This window comes from Chrysochloris asiatica, unplaced genomic scaffold, assembly GCF_000296735.1.
Source record: "Chrysochloris asiatica unplaced genomic scaffold, ChrAsi1.0 scaffold00205, whole genome shotgun sequence".
Lineage (NCBI taxonomy): Eukaryota > Metazoa > Chordata > Mammalia > Afrosoricida > Chrysochloridae > Chrysochloris > Chrysochloris asiatica.
The window spans coordinates 1,681,565-1,704,439 of record NW_006408723.1 but is presented as its reverse complement, the minus strand read 5'-3'; the positions used below and the strand labels follow the sequence as shown (position 1 = coordinate 1,704,439).

The following is a 22,875-nucleotide window of genomic DNA, read 5'->3' as shown; positions in this document are numbered from 1 at the left end:
ACCTATACTCATGGAGGTAGTAACTCTAAATACAACAGAGAGGGAAGGAGTCTTCACATCAAGTAGCAATGCTATCCCCTCTGTACACAGGGTAGATAGGAACGGGCAACTTAGACATTGGCTATCTTAAATGAGGGGGTGATAAAGGCATGAAATGACTGGCTTACAAGGTTTCAAGAGGGAGTTTAGTTTAATAGTGTGTGGGGAAAGAAAGAGTCCCCACTGAATAGATTTCATCTTGTCTAGATAGGTCTGGTGAAAAGAGATGGGGATAAGATTCATATGATTCAATAGTGAATAGTTGATATCATGACTAATTGTGACTGTCACAATTGTAAAGGTAGAAATTATGTAACAAAAACAGGGTAGTTGTTAAACTTACAGTCTAGAAACAGAGGAACCTAGGAACATCAAGGGAGACGAGCACAAGCAGAATGTGGGACCTTATCCAAAGAAGCATCGAGCCCAGAGATGGAGGCAGAAATGGGCTCATGGAGAGGGGGAGTGGCTGAGGACTTTAGATTCATGGGTAGACAGAGACTAAGAGCTGGTGGCCAGGACACAGACTTTCAGAATGTGCCCTTTGGAGGTGTAAATTATTACATATGGTGGGATTGCAAAATGGCCCAACCACTCTGGAAATCAATATGGTGCTTCCTCAGAAGGTTGGAAATAGAAATACCTTATGATCCAGCAATTCCTCCACTTGGTATTTATCCACAGAAGTATGAACCATAACACGAGTAGAGCTATGCACACCAATGTTCATAGCAGCACTATTTATAATAGCAAAAAGGTGGAGTCAGCCTAAGTGCCCATCAACTGAAGAATGGATAAGCAAACTATGATACATAAACACAATGGAATACTATGCTAACTTGAAGAACAAAGAGGAAGCTGCAAGCTACCGCATAACATGAATGAACCTTGAGGACACTATTCTGAGTGAAACTGGTCAGTAACAAAAGGAGAAATACTGCATAAGACTATTGTAAAAGATTAAGGAAAAGAACCCACCCCAAAAAGGGGGGAATATATATATATATATATTTACTGAACTGAACACTGGGATGTATTGGATGAGGTGAGGGGAAGGAGGGAGGGGAAGATGGAGCACAGGGTAGGGAATAGACACAGGATAGCTTAGGTTCTAAGGGGGTTGCGGGGAGGGGCAATACACAAGAAGGGGGAGGGAAATGGAAGAACAAGGCAGATGGGAGAACAGTTAGGCAGGTTTGCATGGGTTAAGTGGGACAGATGTAAATGATGATGTATGCACAACCTTGGAAAAACAGGGCTCCGGGATACAGGGATTGAGGCATGGTGTGAATGCGTAAAAGTGAGGAATAATATTAAGATGCTTGGCTGTTTTTTGAATCTTGGTTTCTCTTGCCTACCATTGTAAAATAGACGCTTGAGGGGTAGAGAAAGGAATGGCCTGAAACATCACTACAGAAAGCTTGTAAGTCCGTCTTCAGCCTATAACTGATTGGAATACCTTAAAGGAGGCTACAGGTTGCCCAGTGAAAGAGCCTTCCTGTGGAGCCTTTGTATTGCATAAGCCATATGTGGAATCCTGAACCACATGCAGAATCATCTGAGGTGGGAAATTTCCACTTTGAAGAACAAGCAGACCAGCCTGGAACAGCTAGAAGAACAGAAAATACTTTGTGAAACAAAGACCGGCAGGAAAAAACAAACAAACAATAATGTCAGTCTGATTGATGACTACAAGAACAAGCAAGCTGTTTGCCCAGGAGCCATCAAGGCAAGCGGTCGGGTCCCCTCAGAGCAAACCCCCTTCCAAGACTAAGACTCAAGGGGAATACACGAGCAGTCTTGTGGTCTGATTGGTGACCACATTGGTCACCAATAAGGGGAAGTAGGGGAAAAACAGCAATGAAGTTGTAAGTCTGACCACATTCAATAGACTCCTGTGAACTCGGTGGAGATCTGGTTGGCCAGCAGTATGGCAAGACCCGGGACTCCTGGGCCCAGAGGCAGTGACATGATCACAGGCCTAGAGGACTAGAGCGGAGAGTGAAGCGTCCAGCTGATATGATGTGAGTGGAGATGCACAAGAACACCCATACTTGCAGATAGTACCCACTTGACCTGGCTTCAATGACTAGATGATCATAATTCGACCAGAAGAAGAAAGAAGAGGTAAAAAAAGAGTAACCTGCTACAATTTGATGAACTTTACCTATATTTATGGATGTAGTAGCTCAAAAAAGGGAACAAATCTTTACAGTGAGGATCATTCCCACCCCCTCGGTACACAGGGTTGACAGAGATGGGCAACTTAGACATTGGCTACCCCAAATAGGGGTACTACAAAGGCAAGAAGTGACTGGATTACAAACTCTTAAGAGGTAGCCTAGTTCTAGATGGGGCAGGTGAAGGTAGACTCTCCACTGAATGGTTTCCAATCTGTTGGGACAGGGCTAACAAAAGGAGATGGGGATAAGACTCTTGTGGTACAATAATGAATAATTGCTATCAGGACTGACTGTGAGGGTTGGATATGTAAAGGTAGATGTTTTGTAACAAAAGAATGGGAGTGACTGATTTTGCAGTCCAGGAGCAGAGTCCCTGGGACCATTAAATGAGAAGAATGGAGTGCAGGACCCTACCCAGAGAAGTAATGACACCAGAAATGGAGGCAGAAACGATGATGTGGGCATATGGAGTGGCTGGGGACACTGGACTCAGGGAGGGAAAGGGGCTGTGTGCTGATGGCCTGAGGGCAGGCCTGTGGGGTGTACCCATTGGTTGTTTGATGATGCATCGAGGGGATTGTAATTACTGCAATGAAACTAAATATGATAGGATTAATGTAAAGTTGATGCTTTGCCATGTAAACCCACATAATTCACAATAGAAAAAAAAAAAATTGTGGGAAAGTTTTTTAAACTTCTGGAAGAGCACATTCCAGCATATCTGCTCCCTCTTTAGGGTTTGGGGGTCCTGTCATTCAAAGGTAAAGATTTCCTACAAGGCTTGGGGCAACGGTATGCAGAAAAACATGTCCTTTAGGTCCAGAACTGAAAACCAAGTTGCTTCTGGGGGCAAATTGTTAAGCAAGGTATAAGGGTTAGGGACAGCAGGGTGGATGTCCTGCATGACCTAGTTTACCATTCTCAAATCCTGGACCAACCAGTATTCCCCCGTTCCTGGCTTTTTTATGGGGAGAATAGGTATATTATAGGGGAATTGGCAAGGTCTAATAAGTCAATGTTTTTTAAATTATTAGCCGGGCAATTCCTTCAAGTGCCTCCTTCTTTAATGGGCACTGGTTCCTTCGTGGTGGGTTCTGACCAGGCTTTAGCTGGATTTCACAAGGGGTGACCCTCCAGGCCCTCCTCATAGTTTCATCAGCCCATATGAGGGGATTTACCTGGTTGTCGATTTCTTCTGGCCACCTCAACTTGCCTTCAGCTGGTTGTACCAAAAGTTGTCATGCATTTTCATTGGAAACTTTCATATGCAAGCTCTTAGCTTCAGGAGAGAAAATGATCTGAGTATCTAATTTGGAAAGCAAATCTTGCCCTAAAAGTGGCACTGGGCAATTGGGTATGTAGAAGAAACGTGTAATTTGTTTCTCTCCAACAGAGCACTCCAGTGGTTTCAGAAAGAATTTATGTTCCAGTTGTCCAGAGACTCAGCGACTGATATGGATTCAGTTGACAGTTCCAAAAGAGGAACATTTATGACTGAATATGCAGCCCCAGTGTCTACAAGAAAGTCCACAGTTCATTCCCCACTCTTATTCCTATCTATGGTTCTTCGGGGACAATAGTGCTGCGATGGGTTATATCCTGGGCAGCCTCAGTCTTCCTCAGATCCAACAATTTCCACCATCTGGTGGCTACTTAAATGATCACTTCTTTCTCGGGGCCCTCCCTTTCTTTTGGGGCATTCAATTTTCCAATGGCTCGATTCTTTACAATAGGCACACTGGTCTTCCTTTAGCTGTTTTCAGGCTTTGGAGGACACTGGGCATTCCCTCTGGCGTGTCCCCTACCTACAGCAAGTTGTCTCCAAGAGGATGGTAGCTGCTTGAGCCTTCCTTTGTTCCCAATTGTTAAATACCTTAAAGGTGATGTCTACCAACTATGAAGAATTCATCCCAATTGTCCCGTCGAATTTCTGGTTTATTCTGGATATCTGGGGGCACTCTGAGAGATAAAAGTCATATTAATCAATCTCATATTATTTGGTGCTTGAGGGTCCATATCAGGTTGTTGTTGTTAGGTGCCATTGAGTCGGTACCGATTCATAGCAACCTTATGCACAACAGAATGAAACACTGCCCAATCCTGGGCCAACCTCACAATTGTTGCCACTCTTGAGCCCATTGATGCTGCCACTTTGCTAATCCAACTCGCTGGCGGTCTTCCTCTTTTTCTCTGACCCTCCCTTACCAAACATGATATCCTTCTCAAGCGACTGGTCCCTCCTGACAATATGTCTGAAGTATAAGAGATGAAATTTGGCCATCCTGGCCTCCAAGGAACACTCTGGCTGCACTTCTTTCAACACAGATCTGTTGGTCCTTTTGGCAGCCCATGGCACTTTCAATATTCTCCTCAAGCACTATAACTCAACAGCATCAATTCTTCTACGGTCTTTCTTAGTCACTGTCCAGCTTTTGCATGCATAAGAGGTTATTGAAAATACCATGGCTTGGGTCAGGTGCACCTTAGTCCTCAAGCTGCCATCTTTGCTCTTCAATACTTTAAAAAGATCTTGTGCAGCAGATTTGCCTAATGGAATACATCATTTGATTTCTTAACTGCTGTTTCCACGAGTGTTGATAGTTGATCCAAGAAGAATTTATGCACCAGCTGCTTCTCAGAAACCCTATACAGGGTTGCTATGGGTTGGAACTGACTTGATGGCACTTCACAACAACAACAACTTATAGTAGGCTTCATAAATTCTTTCAAGAAACTCTGAGGGATCCTCTGTTGGTCTCTGTTGCACTGCCTGAACCATATTAAGGCTTTTTTGTTTGGGAACTCCTTTCTGAAGACCTACCAATACACACTTCTTGTCATGGTTTTGTAGTGGAAAGCCTCCATTATTAGGATTTCAGTCAGGTTCTGACAAGGGTATGGCTGCTGCTGGAGCAGGAGCATCATTAGGGTTTTCCAAGTGCAACCATTCAGCTTCCTCCTGAACCTTATCCTTAACCAACCTTCTTTCATCACTCATCAGATGCATGCTCAGCAGAGCCTGCACATCTGCCCAGTTGGGATGGTGGGTGGAGAAAATAGTTGACACCAGTTCTATTACCTTAGAAGGGTCAGTGAAGTAGGGAGGGTTAGAATGTTTCCAATTTAATAAATCAGAAGTTGAGAAAGGAGTGTGAGCCCAATAGTATCCTGTGGGTTGGCCCTGCTGATTCAGCCCAGTGGGCAGTTGTCAAAGGGATATTGCCCTGCCTTAGCCCCTCCAAGTGGTCCTTGTCCAAATTGTGTTCCTTGTCTAGTGTGGTAGGGAGAGGCCACTTCTAAGCCCCCTTCTGTTGAATAAGGTAGTACTGGCTCCCTAACAGGAGCTTGATTGACCCAAGCCAGGCAAACTGAAGGTCTGATGTGTGATCGTATAGCCTGATTTTCTAGTGTCTCTGATTCCAGCTTTTCAGTTGGACCATCATCTAATACTATTTTTCTTTTTTCTTCTTTGTTCCCTTCCCTTTGTACCATTAACCTACTTCCCTTCAACTCTGCATCTCTGTTATGCAGGTTCATAAAGGCTTATATATACAGGATTTCATCCCACTTTCCTGATCTTTGACAGGACGTTTCTAATTCTAAGATGGTATAATAACTTAAGGGCTATTCAAGGGCCATTTTTCTCCAGAGTTTAGACAATATGTGGGCCATGTGGTATTACAGTAAAACATCATCTCTTTCTTTGTCATAGGAGGGTCTCCATAAGAAAAACAATCAGATAAAATGCACCCAAGGAGGCTTTCCTTGGGATTGAGAACTGTGCTCCCATTTTTCAGATACAGAGGTTAACCTTAATGAAAAAGAAGGGACACTTTTAGGAAATTACTTCCTGCCTACCTTGCCCCAATGTGTGCACCTAGAATAAAGCAAGGAGATCTCAGAAGTGAAGGTGATGGTGAGTGCAGGAGACACAGAGCAGAAGACTCCCAAGAAAAGATTCTTGGCAATGCTGCTTGGAGTGTTCAGTTACTGTGCTCCTGTCCAGGCAGCCAGCAGGCCCCCCAGCAAGCAATATCACCCACAAAGGAGACCAGGTTCCTTTGGTAGTAATACTACTTACTGGAGAAATCTACAAGGTCCCTGATGGTGATCGCCAGAAATATTGCCAAACCAAAATGAGGGCTTGCCACCTGTCACTGCAGTCAATACCAGAGATGGGGAAAGATCCAATCCAAGCTTTATTAAAAGCCAGCAGACTGGAGGACAGTGAGAATAGCTTCTCAAGACTGTTCTGTCCATTATGAAGAACAGGGACATTATATAGGGTAAGTTACATTTGGATGTACACATAATCTATTTTAACATCAGGATAGCATCTTTCAGGGGTGGGGGAAAGGAACAATCAGGTGATGCCCTTCTCTTCTGGGAAAGGGGAACAAACAGGTAAGAATCCTTCTTAAACATTTTAGCTTTGTTTATCCTTAACTAACTTCAAGACCTATGACTAAATCAACTTCATTTTGTTTAGGTCAGTAGGTCCATGCTATCAGAAATCCTGGACTAGTTGAGCTGACACAGAAATCTAACCAATACACTATGATATACATATGATACAACCTTGCTTGCTGAAAGTGAAGAGTACTTAAATACTTACTGATGAAGATCAAGGGCCACAGCCTTCGGTATGCATTGCACCTCAATCTAAAGAAAACAAAAATCCTCACCACTGAATCAACAAATAACATGCATATAAATGCAGAAAAGATTGAAGTTGTCAAATACTTAGTTTTGCTTGGTTCAACCATCAACACTCATGGAAGCAGAAGTCAAGAAATCAAAAGACACATTGCATTACGCAAATGTTGCACAAGAGCTCTTTAAAGTGTTGAAGAGCAAAACTGTCAGTTTGAGGACTGTTACAGGTTCAAGTCCCAAAGAAGGATGATGAACACTATAGTGTCCAATTTGGAGAAATTTTATTGGCACAACAGACAGCTATAGCTTGACGGAAGAGAGACAACAGCTTCTCCTCAGTCTGCCATGCCATGGGGACCTGACTGCTAGCTTATATAGGCTATGATCCTGGCTCAAGATCTAGGGGCTTATCTAAAGGAATGTGCTGAAGTGGGCAGTACAAAAGCAAAAATAGTAGGTTAGTGCTAAAAGGGAGACTAGATAACAACAAGGCCAGGGCAATAAAGTTGCAAATCAGTTTACATAGGTAGAGAAACAAAACTACATATCAGTTTACATAGGCAGACTAACAAAAACTGCAAATTAGTCACATTAGTGCCAGGGTCCCTGAGGTATATGGTTAAATTGATTACCTTAAGGAATGTCCAAAGACTGGAAAGCAGATACAATAATGGGGGGACCATAAGCAGATACAATAAACACCATTTGCTGAGCTTGTGTCTGTTTTACCTCTTCTGAGGTCATGGGAACTAGGCCTGTGATGCTTTCTTCCACCCTAAATGCCTCTCTTGTATCTATTTTATTTCCTCTGAGGTCATGGGAGCTATGCTGAGATTTAGAAATTCTGAATTTTCAAATAACTCTATTGTTTCAGATTAAGATGCATCTGACCCAAAGCATGCATATAAAAGTTGGACAGTGAATAAGGAAAACCATAGAAGAACTGATGCATTTAATTTTTGGTGTTAGAGTAGATTATTGAAAGTACCATGAACTGCCAAAAGCACAAACATATCTGTGTCTGAAGAAGTACAGTTAGAGTGCTCAGTGGAAGCCAGTATGGCCAGATTTAATTTCTCAGGCTTCAAACACATTATCAGGAGGGTCCAGTCCCTGGGAAAGGATATCATGCTTGGTAAAGTGGCAGGGTTGGAGAGAAGGAGGAAGACCCCCCCCCCCCCCCCACCCCAATGAGATGGATTGGCACATATTTAGTGTTTATGCACATACAAGTTTTTGCAAAAAATTCTTAGGCTGGCAGAGCCTTTGCCTTTGTTTACCATTTCCCCTCCCTCTTTCTGTATTAGTTCCTTCATTCTCCCTGGTTTAATTAATATTAAAAAATTCCAGATCTTAGTTTTCAATTTTTAATCTCTCCCAAACATACTAAAGAACGTGCTGTTTTAAAAGAGGGAACGAATCTTTACAGCAACGAATCTTTACCACCCACTCTGTACACAGGGTTGACAGTGATGGACAACTTAAGACATTGGCTACCCGAAATGGGGGGTGGTGGTGGAGCTATAAAGGTATGAAGTAACTGGCTTACAAGTTTTCATGGGGGAGCTTAGTTTCAGAGGGTGTGAGGGAAGGTAAAATCTCCACTAAGTGGTTTCCAACCTGTCTAGATAGGGCTGGTGAACGGAGATGGGGATAAGACTCTTGTGGTTCAATAGTGTATAATTGCTGTTAGGACTGATTGAGATTGTGGCAAATGTAAAGGTAGACATTTTGTAACAAGAGGAGGCTAGTGGTTGATCTTGCAGTCCAGAAGCAGAGGACCCTGGGACCATCAAGGGAGAAGAGCAGAGTACGGGACCCTATCCAGAGAAGCAGCGATGCCAGAGATGGAGGCAGAGATGATGAGGTGGAGAGATGGAGTGGCTGGGGACTCTAGACTCAAGGAGGGAGAGGGGATGTGTGCTGGTGGCCGAGGGATGGGGGACAGGCTTGCAAGGTATGTCCTTTGGCTGTTTGAATTGTTATATATTCCTGAGTGCTTCAGTGTACATCAAAAACAAACAAACAAACCAGAGGGAATGGAAGCAAATGGTGATGTATGATGATGCAGTCATTGCAATGAAATGAAATATGATAGGATGAACGTAAAGCTGATGTTCTCTCATGTAAACTATCATTCAATTCACAATAAAAACTTAATAAAAAAAAGAACATGCTGTGGTTAGTCTATCCACCAGTAGACCACTACCATTTAGGCATGATATCATGTACTAATCTAGCTGTCCACCAGGAGATTCTTTGGTTATTACATCGTTCCTTGCTCTGTTTCTGTAACCTATTTTTAGTGGGAAAACCCACACCAGCTAACTCCCTTCAAGACTGGGTGTTGCCCTCTGGTTTTGCCTGAGGTTTCCTGTGGGGGTTGTTTATATCTGATTTTGCATTCAGGGAAAGCACAGGGAGAATTTCTTCCATTTCAGGAGAAGGAGAAGGAGAAGGAGGGGTTGGGATTCCCCAGAAGGACCTTTGAGAGATCTATCCTGTTGATTTCAGAACCCCAGTGGCCCTGTGGTGGTTGGGGAGCCCTTCATTTAGGTAACCAACCTCCTGACTCCATTGTAGGGAACTTTTATAGGAGTTTGTATTAGTCCAATAACTGAAAGCTAGAAGTTGGGATGGGGTTGTTATATGCCTAACAGACCCCCAGGGAGTTCTGCCTTATTTCTATCAGAGCCCATCCCCTACTATGTTGACTGTAAGTGTAGCCTCCACTAGAGATACCTGCTTCCTAGCATACAGCAGCCTCAGACAGTAGTCCTTAGTGCTAACTAGAAATGAGAGGAGACACAACCAATCTGATCCACAGGAATGTCTGTCCTGTTAGTTTTAGATGCCTGAGCTATGAGTTGCACAGGGACCCTGGTAGACTGTTGACTATGGGGCTAGTTTCCACTTTAGGGACATTTTGGAGTAGTTTGTAACAGCCTGACAACCAGTAAGTACCAGGTATCATGCTCTGATCAGATCCCTATGAAAATCTGCTTTGTTGCTGTAAGAATCTCCATGGTAGGTTGTTTGTTGTGAGTGTAGACTCAACTCAACTCAATACATCAGCCTCAGACACTAGTCCTCAACACCAACCACAGTGGTAACAGACTGATCTTAACTGGTCCCCAGAGAGGATTGTCCTTTTGGTTTCAGAGGACAGAGCTATGGAGTATGCAGGGAGGCATGTAGAGTGTTGACTGTGGGAGCAGACTCTACTTTAGGAATCTTGTGTAGCAAGTCACAGAGAACCTTTTTTATTTTTATTTTTTAAAACTTTTTATTGTGAATTGGATGAAGGTTTACAGAGTGGGTCAGTTTACCATTCAGTAATTTATACACATTTTGTTTCATGTCACTGATTGTAATCCCCACTTCCTCCCTATGTTTCCTGTTTCCATTTTTCCTTCTTTCCTAATCCTTCTGAACTTTGTCCTTGGGTAAATGATGGTCTTTTTATCTCAAATGGTTGGTTAATCTGAGTTGTGCATACCACATTAATGATATTCCCCTTATAGACTTGTCTATTGTTCTGCTGAAAATTAACCTATGGGGGTGAGCTCATTTCTAGACCTGAAGAGTGACTAAGGGCCATGGTCTTGGGAATTCCATCAGTCTCTATCTGACCAGTAAGCCTGATGTTTTTAATGATTTTGAGTTTTGTTCCCCATTCTTCTCCTAATCTATCCTAGACCTTCTAATGTGGTCTATTTCAGAGCAGTTGGCAGCAGTAAATGGCCACCTTCTACTTCTGTTCTCATAGTCGTGGATATTGATGCTCCTGTGGTCCATTAGTCTACTAGACTAGTTTTTTTTTTCATACATCTTCAATTTTCTTCCCTTTTCTTTCTTTTGGACGGTTGCCTCTTAGGTGGCTGTTCGAAAGCTTTTAAGATTCTAGTTGCTACTCATCAAAGTAGGATGTAGGACATTGTTCTTGTGGACTATGTTATGCCAATTGACCGTGGTGTATCCCCAAGACTATGGTCCTGATTTCCCAGGCATAAGTGTCTCATTTCCCTCCTGGTATTCTGTTATGTCAGACCAAACTAATAACAGATAGTGTTTCAGTTCACTGAGGACCCTTCCAGGAATATAACTGAAAGTTACGCCTGTCTGCCATTCATTCATTCCCTTTGTAAACTACACTGGGAGACCTCAAGTGTCACCAAGCAATCATACTTCTACCCAGAGCCTTGTGTTTTTCAGAATGTTCTGGAAACATATAGAACTATTTTCAGGGTTTAGTGTTCTCTGGTATATGGAAGATAAATGGGTCTTGGGGATGAACTCACATGATTCCACTGAAGAAACATTATTCTTTATTGACCGTTTTAAAGGTTTAATACTACTTGCTGTGGAGTTGACTGCAACTCATGATAACCCAGACAGTGTATGTCAGAGTAGACCTGTACTGCATAAGATTCTCAATGGCTGATTTGTCAGAAGTAGATCACCATAACTTTCTTCCTAGGCACCTCTGTGTGGACTCAAACCATCAACTCTTTGGTTAACTGCTGAATGTGTTAACTTTATGCACCAACCAGGGACTCCTTTAAAACATTAAGTTACTGTTTTTTTCCCCTTATAAAAAAAAATAAGCTACATACCTTTGGCCTTCTTCTAATCTTTATTCTGGTTCTCTAGAGTCCTGAGCAGCCAGTTCCCTTAACTAGTGCTAGAGAGAAAGGGACACAGAGCATCAAGGTGGGGAGGGCCAGAGCAGTGTGGTTGAAAACCAGAGGAACAAATCAAGGGAACCATGCTTCTTTCTGACTGTTCCTCACTTAAGTCTCAACTCTTAGTGCTTATTTGCTTGAAAGACACATCCTTTCAAATCAGTTAGCAGTTGTACAACTATAACAAGTTTAACGTGGGCTTCCTTTGTAATGAATCCAAATGGTGATGGCAATAATACCAATACTAGCCAGCACACCTGTATTCACATATACTTATCCCTTGAGCCATGCCTCAAAATAGAAAAGTATACCCAAGGGATTGCATTGTTGTCATAACTAAGGCTACAATACACTTACACTCTCCCCAGGAAGGAATTTTCCCCAATGTCTAGCTGAAGAATGTTTCCTTCTGAGCCTGGCTGGAAAGGAGTCAGATGACTTGGGGCCCTGGAGACCACTTTTAGTATGCAACAAATTCTGATTCAGATTCCTCCCACTGCTGGGGAAAACAGGGCTCCGGGAAGAAATCACTGTTGAAATATAATTACAGTGTGACTATTGTGAGGATAAGATGGTATGTGACATGTACATTCTTTTTTTTTTTTTTTTTTTTCCCTCTAGGAAGAACTCCTTTAGCCCATTAGTAATAAAATCACCTTGTAGCTGGTCACAGGGACAGAGCCTGGAGGTTCTCAGCAGGGGTACATGGATAAGATTCTTTCAGTGGGATGCCATCGGTGTATTGTTTTGGTGGATGTGGGGCTTCTCCTATCCTTTTCCTCACTGGATTTTATTTTCCCTGATGGTCTTGTTTTATAGTATTTTCATGGCCTTTTCACCAGGACATGTCCTTGTTCTTCTCAGACAAGCACTAATGACCTGTTATAAAGCTGTTAGGGGTTCCCAGATCTTTCCACTGCTGGTAAGGGACCTTTGTCCTAATTTGCTGACACCCTTAATTTTTATGTAATTTCTTAGTTCAAGTTTCTTCTCCATGAATCTGTCTGAGTAGTCTCAAATTCATTTAAATGCAAGTAGCATGCTGCTGGGGTATTAATGACTGATACATGAACATCTTTCTAAATTCATCTTAAAAGGTTGCTCTTTTTATTTTTTAAAATTGTCACATATAATTATCAACATTTTACTACCACTAAAATGTTAAGCACTCGACTATAAAGGTGGTTTGAACTGCAAGGTCGGTGATTCAAACTCACCAATGGTACCATGGAAACCCTATGTAGGGTTGCTATGAGTCAGAAACAACTCGACGGCACTTAACAATAACAACAAGATGTCAGTTAACATCTTGTACTAAGTCCATTTAACAGATCAAGATTCATTTGACATAAGAATTTAAGTCTCATTTTTTCAGACGATTAGTGTTTAACACTAGGTCAGTTTAAAATCAGTTATTTTGTTGTGCTGAGTTTCTTTCTCTAGTGAATTGAGAATTGATAGTTTGTGGACATCAAAGAAATTGGAAAGCAATCACATTGAACTTAAAACTTCTACATTTTATTTGAAAATAAAACTTATTGTTTGGAGAAAATAGGCAATTAAGGAATGAATTCCTACAGTGAAACTTAATTACTATACAGATTTTTTCCAGGGATGAGCATAGAGGTAGATAAATAATTAAGGTATATCATGATAGACACATTCTCCTTTCAGTTAATCTGTCCTTCTTCAGAAAAGTCTTTCTGTAAGAGGGTCTCTAATGAGCCTGTGTCCCTTGCTCTTACAGCCTGTCATATACTGGAATGCTGTGGTGGACTGGCCCAGGATGTCATCAGCTCTATTGGACAAGCCTTTGAGCTTCGATTTAAGCAATATTTACAGTGTCCTTCCAAGATACCTGCTCTTCATGATCGGTGAGTGATGCTGAGACACAGTTTGCAAATTTTCCTTTCTTGATATATGATCTTTCCTCTTAAAAATATCCCAAAGGAGAAAACCACAAAAATAACTTACTAGGTGTGCTTTATAGAAGTATAATTTATCTTCATGTTGTGGTGTAACACAGGGCTTCTTTGGCTAGTGGATTTCTGGTTGATTGAGATAGGATGTTGCACAGGAGATTGACGGAAGCCAGCCTATGGATGTTGCTTTGAATCTTGAGGCAAAAAAAATTTTTTTTCATTGAAGCTACAGTGTGGCGCTGTGGGTTAATACACCAGACTACAAAGCCATTTGAACTGCAAGGCCGGAGGTTTAAACTCACCAGCTGCTCCTTGGAAACCCTATACAGGGTCGCTATGGGTCGGAATCGACTCGAAGGCACTTAACAACAACTTAGTGGAAATGGAATGCTGGTGTGGTACTGTAGAATAAAGTTGGCAGTTTAAATCTACTAGTCACTCCTTGGAAACCTTATACAGGGTTTGACACCAACTCGACAGCATTTACCAACAACAGCAACATAATGACAGTAGTCAAACTTATGATAAAGTTATTTTATCGTATTTTAAAATTGTTGTTCTGTTTCCTCTGCAACTATTTGATGTTATCATATATCACCTCATTGGATCTGTATTGTGACATGCTCTGTATGTTTCATTGTCCTTGTTCTACATATTCTACATGTTTCATAAGCCAAAATCCTGATATAGGAGGTTCCCTCATGGAGGCCTTATGCTTGTCACCAGAAGAATGACCAACATTGCTTTTGCCTAAGATTGGCCTTAGTTTTGTGTGTGTTAGGAAATAGAACACAGAACATCATAAAAGACATGACCAGATCAAATTTGACAGTTAAACTATATTTTCATATTGGATTATATATATATATAATTGTTAGTTGCCATTGAGTCGGTTATGACCCGTAGGGTTTCTGAAGAGCAGCTGGTGAACTTGAACTGCTGACCTTGCAGTTCAAACTAATTTGCAGTCCTGTTGTGGCACTGTGGGTTAATCCATCAGTTTGTTGAGTCATTTCAATCAGTATTCCATAAATTCCTGTAGCCTTGATTTTTGCTAATGCTTTCAGTGCAAATTGTAATTCTTCCTTTAATATCATCAATTCTTGATCATATGCCACCTCCTGAAATGGTTGAATGTTGACAAATTCTTTATGGTACAGTGACTCTGTGATATTTCTTCCATATTATTTTTTTGAAAAATATTTATTTAAAACTTTTTATTGTGAATTGAGTGAAGGTTTACAGAGCAGATCATCAATTTACATTCAACAAATCATATATACACTTTGTTTCCTCTCAGTGATTGCAATTTCCTCTATGTAATAAGCTACCCCACTTCCTCCCTGTGGTCTTATTTCTGTTCCATCCTCCTTTCCAACCCTTCAGAACTTTGTCCTTAGGTAAGTGTTGAATGTTGACCATTTCTTGGCAAACATATTATACTGTGTCATTGTTCCCCTCTACATATCTATCTACTGCTTGGTTGAAATTTGAGCAATGAGGGTCAGTTCAATTCCATACCTGAAGAGTGGCCATAGACCTTAGGCTTAGGTTTCTCCAGTCTCTTTCTGATCAGTCAGTCAGGTATTTTTAAAAATAATTTTGGGTTTCATTGCACATTTTCTCCCACTCTATCCAGGACCTCCTAATATGATGTCTTTCATAGAATTTGATAGCGGTATCTGGGTACCATCTATTTCTGTTCTTGGGGTCATGTAGTCTGATATTCACATGTTCCATTAGTCCATTAAACTAACTGCTTACAAGTATCTTGAATTTTCATCACTCTTCTTTCCTCCATACATGGAGAGACCAATAATTGGACCTTAAATGGTTGCTCATGAACTCTTTAGATTCCTGCTGCTACTCACCAAAGTGGAAGATATAACATTGTCTTTGGGGACTATATTATGCCAATTGATCTTGGTGTCCCCTGAGACTATGGTCCTAAGCCCCAGTCCCAGAAACTCATTGCTGCTAAATATTTATGAAACCTTATGAATAGCAGTGTAACATTGTCATATAGCACCAGAATATTGAATATTAAAATATGATGAAGAAGACAAGAATATTGTCAGATACAGTGCCAGAAGGTGAGTCCCTCAGTTGGAAGGCACTCAAAATATTATACATGCACACAGATCTGCTCAAAATTTAAAGGAATAGTTTCTACTTAAGACCAAATGGCAGCACAAAATGTCCACAGCTTACTTTATCACTAGGAAAAAGGTTTACCACTAGGAAAAAGGTCTGAACCTGGGTTGTGGAGTGGGAGAGACACAGACTAAAAAGGAAACAGGCTGAAAATTAAATCCTGAGTTATGTCATAGTGACCAACAGTAGCATCTTGAAACATCTCAGACTTCCTTGAAGACAAGAAGTCAAGAGCGGGACATTAAAGTCATACTCATATTTGGCTAGAGAATTTTTTCTTTTCTTTTCTCTCTTTTCACGATTATAAACTACAGTGTCCAGTATGTCATTTTTTCTGTTGCTGTTTTGTTTTTAGGTACCTTCTTTACCTTCAGGGGGCTCTTTCTCTCCCTACATTAACCAAGAAGAGAAAGCAATTGTAGCCATATAGTTAAGCTACAGCCATACCCTATAAAAGCCCACCTTCCAGGCAAGAACCAATACCAGCTGCCATACACCAGGCAGGCAGCCAACACCTGCGACAGTTACTCTGAGTTGAGTAACCAGAGGAGTGAAAAGGGAATCCATCTCCTAATCACATCCACCTGGAAGAAATCAGAAAGCATAAAAAATACCAAAACATACACTCATCTAAGTATTAAGGTCACAGTTAACTATGAATATGCCCAAGAAACAGATGAACATCTTTGGACATGTCCAGAAACAAGATGAAGTGACTGAGAAAAATGATCTGGAGGTAGACCTAGACTTCATATTGGAAGGAGGACAGGCTTTGGAAATGCCTGAGAATTAATTCAGAAAAATGATAATGAAATATATCAAAACACTTTACAGAGGAGTTGAGAAAAATAAGGAAGAAGTCAGGACAGCACTACAGGAACAATCAAATAAGATAGATACAGCAGTGTAAACAATTCAAAACCAATAAAAAGAGGTCAACATGATTAATAATAGAATATCAGAAAGAGACAATACACTGAAAAGGCAAAGGAGTAGAATTGAAGAGATGGAAGCCAGAACTAGTGAGCTGGAAGACAAATCTCTCAATACTACTAAGATAGAAGAGCAAGCAGAAAAAGGATAAAAAAAAAATCTGAGGAAGGTCTAAGATTCATGTTGGATAACATGAAGAGGAATAACTTAAGCATTATCAGCATTCTGGAACAGGAAGAATCACACAAGTGCACAGAAGAGTTAGTTGAAGAGCTTTTGGAAGAAAATTTCCCTATCATCCTGAAAAGTGAAAAGATAAGCATTCAAGAAGCTCAACGAACCCAGGAAAGATAGACCCCAAAATAAAATCACCAATAATAATCAAGCTCTCCAAAATCAAAGATAAAGAGATGATCCTGAAAGTAGTTAGGGAAAAGAGAAGTGTTACACGCAAAGGCAAGCATATCAGCTTAAGCTTGGTTGTCTCAGCAGAAACCATGCAGACAAGAAGGCAATGGGGAGACATATATAAAAAACCTAAAAGAAAGTAACTGCCAACCAAGAATCCTCTACCCATCAAAGCTGTCAATCAAATACAAAAATGTAATCAAAACATTCCAGGATAAACAGAAGCTAAGGGATTTTGCCAAAGCCAACCCTGCACTACAAAACATTCTAAAGGGAGTTCTGTGGACTGAGAACCAATAAGAATAGACAACAACCAGAGATTGACATACATGGCAGCACCACCTGAAATTCAGTGAACTAATGGAAGAGTCCAGAACGGAACAAAACTATAAGAATGAATTCAGAGTATCTGGGATGTCAGTCTATGATCAAAACAATTACAATGTGAAAGAAGGTAAAAACATAGGAACAGAAATGCAGGTGGTGAGAAGGTTAGGTAAATTACAGGACAAAATAGACTGTTTTAAATAGAGGGAAAAAGTTAATAGAATATAGGGTAACCTCAAAGATAATTAATATTTACAACATACCACGAAAATGAAAATCCAAGAAGAACATGGAAACATTAAACTATGAAGAAACTGACTAGAAAGAATACAAAAACATATGAACTCAGCACAGGAAGCATGCAGAACAAAGAAACCAGAAGCACCACACGCACACAAAAAGCAAATGTAATGACAACAATTAATCCATACTTATTGATAATTACATGGAATGTACATTAATTAAATGCACCACTTATGAGACAGAGAGTGGCAGAATGGATAAGAAAACAAGATCCTTCAATATGCTGTCTGCAAGAGACGCATCACACACACAGAGACAAAAACAGATCAAAGGATGGAAAAATATATATACCAAGCTAATTGCAATAAAAAAATTAACAGGAGTGGCAGTACTAATCTCTGATAAAATAAACTTTAAGGCAAAAAACAGCATAATAGATAAAGATGGACATTATCTCATGATTAATGGGACAATTGAACAAGATGACATAACCATAATAAATATCTATGCTCCCAATGAAAGAGCTCCAAAAAATATAAAGCAAACTCTAATAGATTTGAGGAAAGAAATAGACAAATCTATAATAAGAGTGTGTGCTTTTACTACACCACTTTAAAAAATAGATAGAACAACAAGAAAGAAACTAGACAAAGGCACAGAAGAATTAAGCAACACAATTAGCCAACTGGACCTCATAGCTGTGTACAGACAATTCAACCAAACAACAATACACATTCTTTTCCAGTGCTCATGCAACATTTTTCAGAATAGACCATGTGTTAGGCCACAAAACAAGCCTCCATAAATTTACAAACATCAAAATACTACAAAGCATCTTCTCAGACCACAATGCAATCAAATTAGAAATCAACAATATGAAGACCAAGGAAATTAAGTCAAATACATGGAAACTGAATAATGTCCTGCTGAAAAGCGAATGGGTTGTAGAAGAAATAAACTATGAATTCATAAAGTTCCTAGAAACAAATGAGAATGAAAACACAATATACTGTAATCTTTGGGACGCAGCAAAAGCAGTGCTGAAAGGACAGTTTATCGCAATAAAAGCACACATCAAAAAAGAAGAAAGAACCAAAATCAACACATTAGTACAACATCTCCAACAACTAGAAACAGACCAGCAAAGTAAACCTACAATCAACAGAAGAAAGGAAATAATAAAGATTAGAGCAGAAATAAATGGGATAGAAAACAGAAAAACTATTGAAAGACTCAACAGGACAACAAGCTGATTCTTTGAAAGAATTAATAAAATTGACAAACCATTGGCAAACCTAACCAAAGAAAAGAGGGAGAAGACACAACACACATAAGACGCCACATGTGTAATGTCACAATAGAACCGATAGAAATGAAAAGGATAATAACAGAATATTACAAAGAGTTGTAGCCAATAAATTTGAAAACCTAGAGGAGATGGATACATTTTTAGAAAAGCACAACCTACCTAAACTTACACAGATTGAAGTAGAAAACTGAACAGACCTATAGCAAAGGAAGAAATTAACCAGGTAATCAAAAAACTCCCAACTAAAAAAAGTCCAGGTCCAGATGGCTTCATTGGTGAGTTTTACCAAACATTCAGGGAAGAGCTGTCACCAATTCTACTCAAAGTATTCCAGAATATAGAAGAGGATGGAAAATTCACTAAAACATCTATGAAGCAAGCATAGCCCTCATACCAAAACCAGGGAAGGACAACACTAAGAAAATTATAGACCAGTATCCCTTATGAACATAGATGCAAAAATTCTCAACAAAATCCTAGCTAACAGAATTCAACAACACATCAAAAAAATAATACATCATGATCAAGTGGGATTCACTTGATCAAGGGATGCAAGGATGGTTCAACATTAGAGAAAAAAAAATCAGTGTAATCCACCATATAAATAAGAAAAAGGAAAAGAACCACATAAATATATCGATTGATGCAGAAAAGGCATTTGACAAAAATCTAACATCCATTCTTGATAAAAACACTCAACAAAATAGGAATTGAAGGGAAATTCCTCAATGTAATTAAGAGCATACATACAAAACCAACATCCAACAACAGTCTGAATGGAGAGAAACTGAAAGCCTTCCCCTTGAGAATAAGTACCAGGCAAGGATGTTGTTTATCACCACTCCTATTCAATATTGTTTTGGAAGTCTTAGCCAGAGCTACAAGGCAAGATAGGGAAATTAAAGGCATCTATATTGGCAAAGAGGAAGTAAAATTCTCTCTATTTGCAGATGATATGATCATATACATAGAAACCCCAAAAGACTCAGCAAAAAAACTACTGCAACTCATTGGAAGATTCAGCAAAGTGGTAGGATATAACATCAACATACAAAAATCAGTTGGATTCCTCTATACTAATAATGGCAACACTGAAAAGGAAATTACGAAAGCAATACCATTTACAATAGTCACCCAAAGGGTGAAACATTTAGGAATAAATGTAACCAGAGAAACAAAGGACCTATACAAAGAAAACTATAAAACACTACTACAAGAAACCAAAAGAGACTTAAAAAAATGGAAGAATATATGCTCCTGGATAGGAAGATTTAACATTGTGAAAATGTCAATACTACCCAAAGCAATCCCAATCCAGACTCCAACAACATTCTTTAAATAGATGGAAAAAATAATTACAAGCTTTATATGGAAAGGAAAGAGACCCTGGATAAACAAAGCACTGCTTAACAAGAAGAACAAAGTTGGAGGCCTCTAACTCCCTGTTTTCAAATTTTACTACATGGCTACAGTGGTCAAAACAGCCTGGTACCGGTACAATGAAAGATATATAGATCAATGGAACAGAATTGAGAATCCAGAAATTAATTCATCCACATACAGCCAACTGATCTTTGACAAAGGGCCAAAGTACATTGAGTGTGAAAGACATAGTCTTTTCAACAGATAGTGCTGGCTGATGTGGAAATCGATATGCAAAAGATTGTTTCAATCTTTTGCAAAAGACCTTTATCTCACACCAGCTCAGCATGGATTAAATAGCTAAATGTGAATCCCAGAATTATAAAGGTCATCAAGGAAAAAATAGGGACAGATTTAAGGGCTCTAATACAAGGAGCTCTGGTAGCGTAGTGGTTACGAATTGGGCTGCGAACCTTAAGGTCAGCGGTTCGAAACTACCAGCTGCTCCGCGGGAGAAAGATGAGGCTTTCTACTCCCATAAAGATTTACACCCTCGGAAACCCTATACAGGGTCGCTATGGGTCGGAACCGACTCGATGGCACATAACAACAACAACAACAATACAAGGTCACACAGACTACCAAACATTGCGAAAACTACACAAACAAAAGAAGACAAAATAGATGATTGGGGCACACTAAAAATTAGAAATTTATGTGAATCAAAAGAATTCACCAAAAGTATAAAAAGAGAGTAGACAGAATGGGAAAAAAATCTTTTGCAATGACATATCAGACAAGGGATTAATTTCTAAAATCTAAAGGAAACTACACCACCTCTACAAGAAAAAGACAAGTAACCCAATTGAAAAATGGGCACAGGATATGAACAGACACTTTACCAAGGAAGACATTCTGGTAACCAACAAACATATAAAGAAATGTTCATGACCGTTAGCCATTGTTGTTGTTGTTGTTAAGTGCTGTTGAGTCGATTCCGACCCATAGCGACTCTGTATATGGTTTCCATTAGAGAGATGCAAATCAAAACAACAATTTGATTTCATCTCCCACCACCAATTAACAGTGAAGTTAAAAAATGCAAAGGATGATAAATGCTGGTGAGGATGTGGAGAGATGGGGACTCTCCTTCATTGTTGGTAGGAAAGCAAAATGGTCCAAGCACTCTGGAAAACAGTATGGTGCTTCTTCAGAAAGCTGGAAATAGAAATACCTTATGATCCAGCAATTCCTCTACTTGGTATATATCTACAAGAAATATGAGCCATAACATAAGTAGATATGTGCACACCAATGTTCATAGCAGCACTATTCACAATAGCAGAAAGATGGAGACAGCCTAAGTGCCCATCAATGGAAGAATGGTTACACAAACTTTGGTACATCCAACCAATGGAATATTATGCTACCTTGAAGAATAACAAATAAGCTGTAAGCCACCACATAACATGGATGAACCTTGAGTACATCATGCTGAGCGAAATTAGTCAGTCACAAAATAAAAATATTAAATAAGATCATCATTGTAACCACTTAAGAAAAGATATCCATACTAAAAGGAGAGAGAAAAAAAAACTTTGTTGGTTACCGGTGGGGGTGGGGTGGGGGGAGGGTTTGGCGGAGGTGAGGCAACAGTAGAGCACAGGCTAGGGGGCAGACACATCATAATTTGGGTGTTGGGGGGCAATACACAAGAAGGGCAATGGGGTGGAAGAACAAGGTAGATAGGGCAACATTGAGACAGGTTTGCATGGGCTAAATGGGACAAAGGTAAATAGTGATGCATGCTCATCTTTGGAACAACAGGACTCTGTGATATAGGGATCAAGGCATAGCCTGAAGAGGCAAAATAATACTAAGATGCTTGACTGTCTTATGAATATTGGTTTCCCTTGCCTACTATTGTAAAATAGACACTTGAGTGGGATAGAAAGGAATGTTGGGAAACATGATTACAGAAAGCTTATAGCCTGTCTTCAGTCTATAACTTATTGGAATACCTAAAAGGGGTTCTACCACTTTCCCAGTGAAATAGGCCTCTTGTGGAACCTTTGCAGTATATAGGACCTTAGATGGAATCCTGAGCCCCATCTATAACTTTTTGAGGTGGGACATTACCACCAGAAAGGATAAGGAAACCAACCTGGAACAGCTAGAGTGACTCAAGATGCATCTTTAAAGAGAGATCATCAGAGGAAAAACCCAAAACAAAAACGGCCATATGATTGGCTACTACAAGAATAAGCAAGCTGTTCACCTGGGAGTCATCAAGGCAAGCAATCAAGTCCCTTCAGGACAAACCCCTCTCTAAGACTGAAACTCAAAGAGAACACATGAGCAGGTATTTAAACTTGCTAGAAACTACATAGGTCAACTGGTGAGTGGAAGAGGGGGAAAGGCAGCATTGAAGAAATGGGCTGACAGGGGAACAAACAAGATGGCGGATCCGGTGGACGTATAGCAGAGAGCTCCTCCAACAACAACAACACAGAATGCCCGACCAAGCAGGTTCAGGGGATGGTCCCAGAACTCTGAACCACATGTAAAGGAATACTTAGAAGGTTGGAAGGCTCACAGCTGGGGGAATTTGTAGCAGAAGCAAGAAATCTATTGCTTTCTAGTCCAGGCTGCTC

General features: G+C 40.2%; 1 protein-coding gene across 1 annotated transcript in view; it reads left to right on the top strand.

The window, feature by feature from the left end:
• The window catches only part of SHC3 (SHC (Src homology 2 domain containing) transforming protein 3), a 460,599-nt gene that overhangs the window by 303,643 nt on the left and 134,081 nt on the right, over positions 1–22,875 (top strand). The window contains exon 7 of the mRNA XM_006872582.1: positions 13,311–13,437. Coding sequence (XP_006872644.1) covers positions 13,311–13,437 — 127 coding nt within the window. The remainder of the gene's footprint in view (positions 1–13,310; positions 13,438–22,875) is intronic.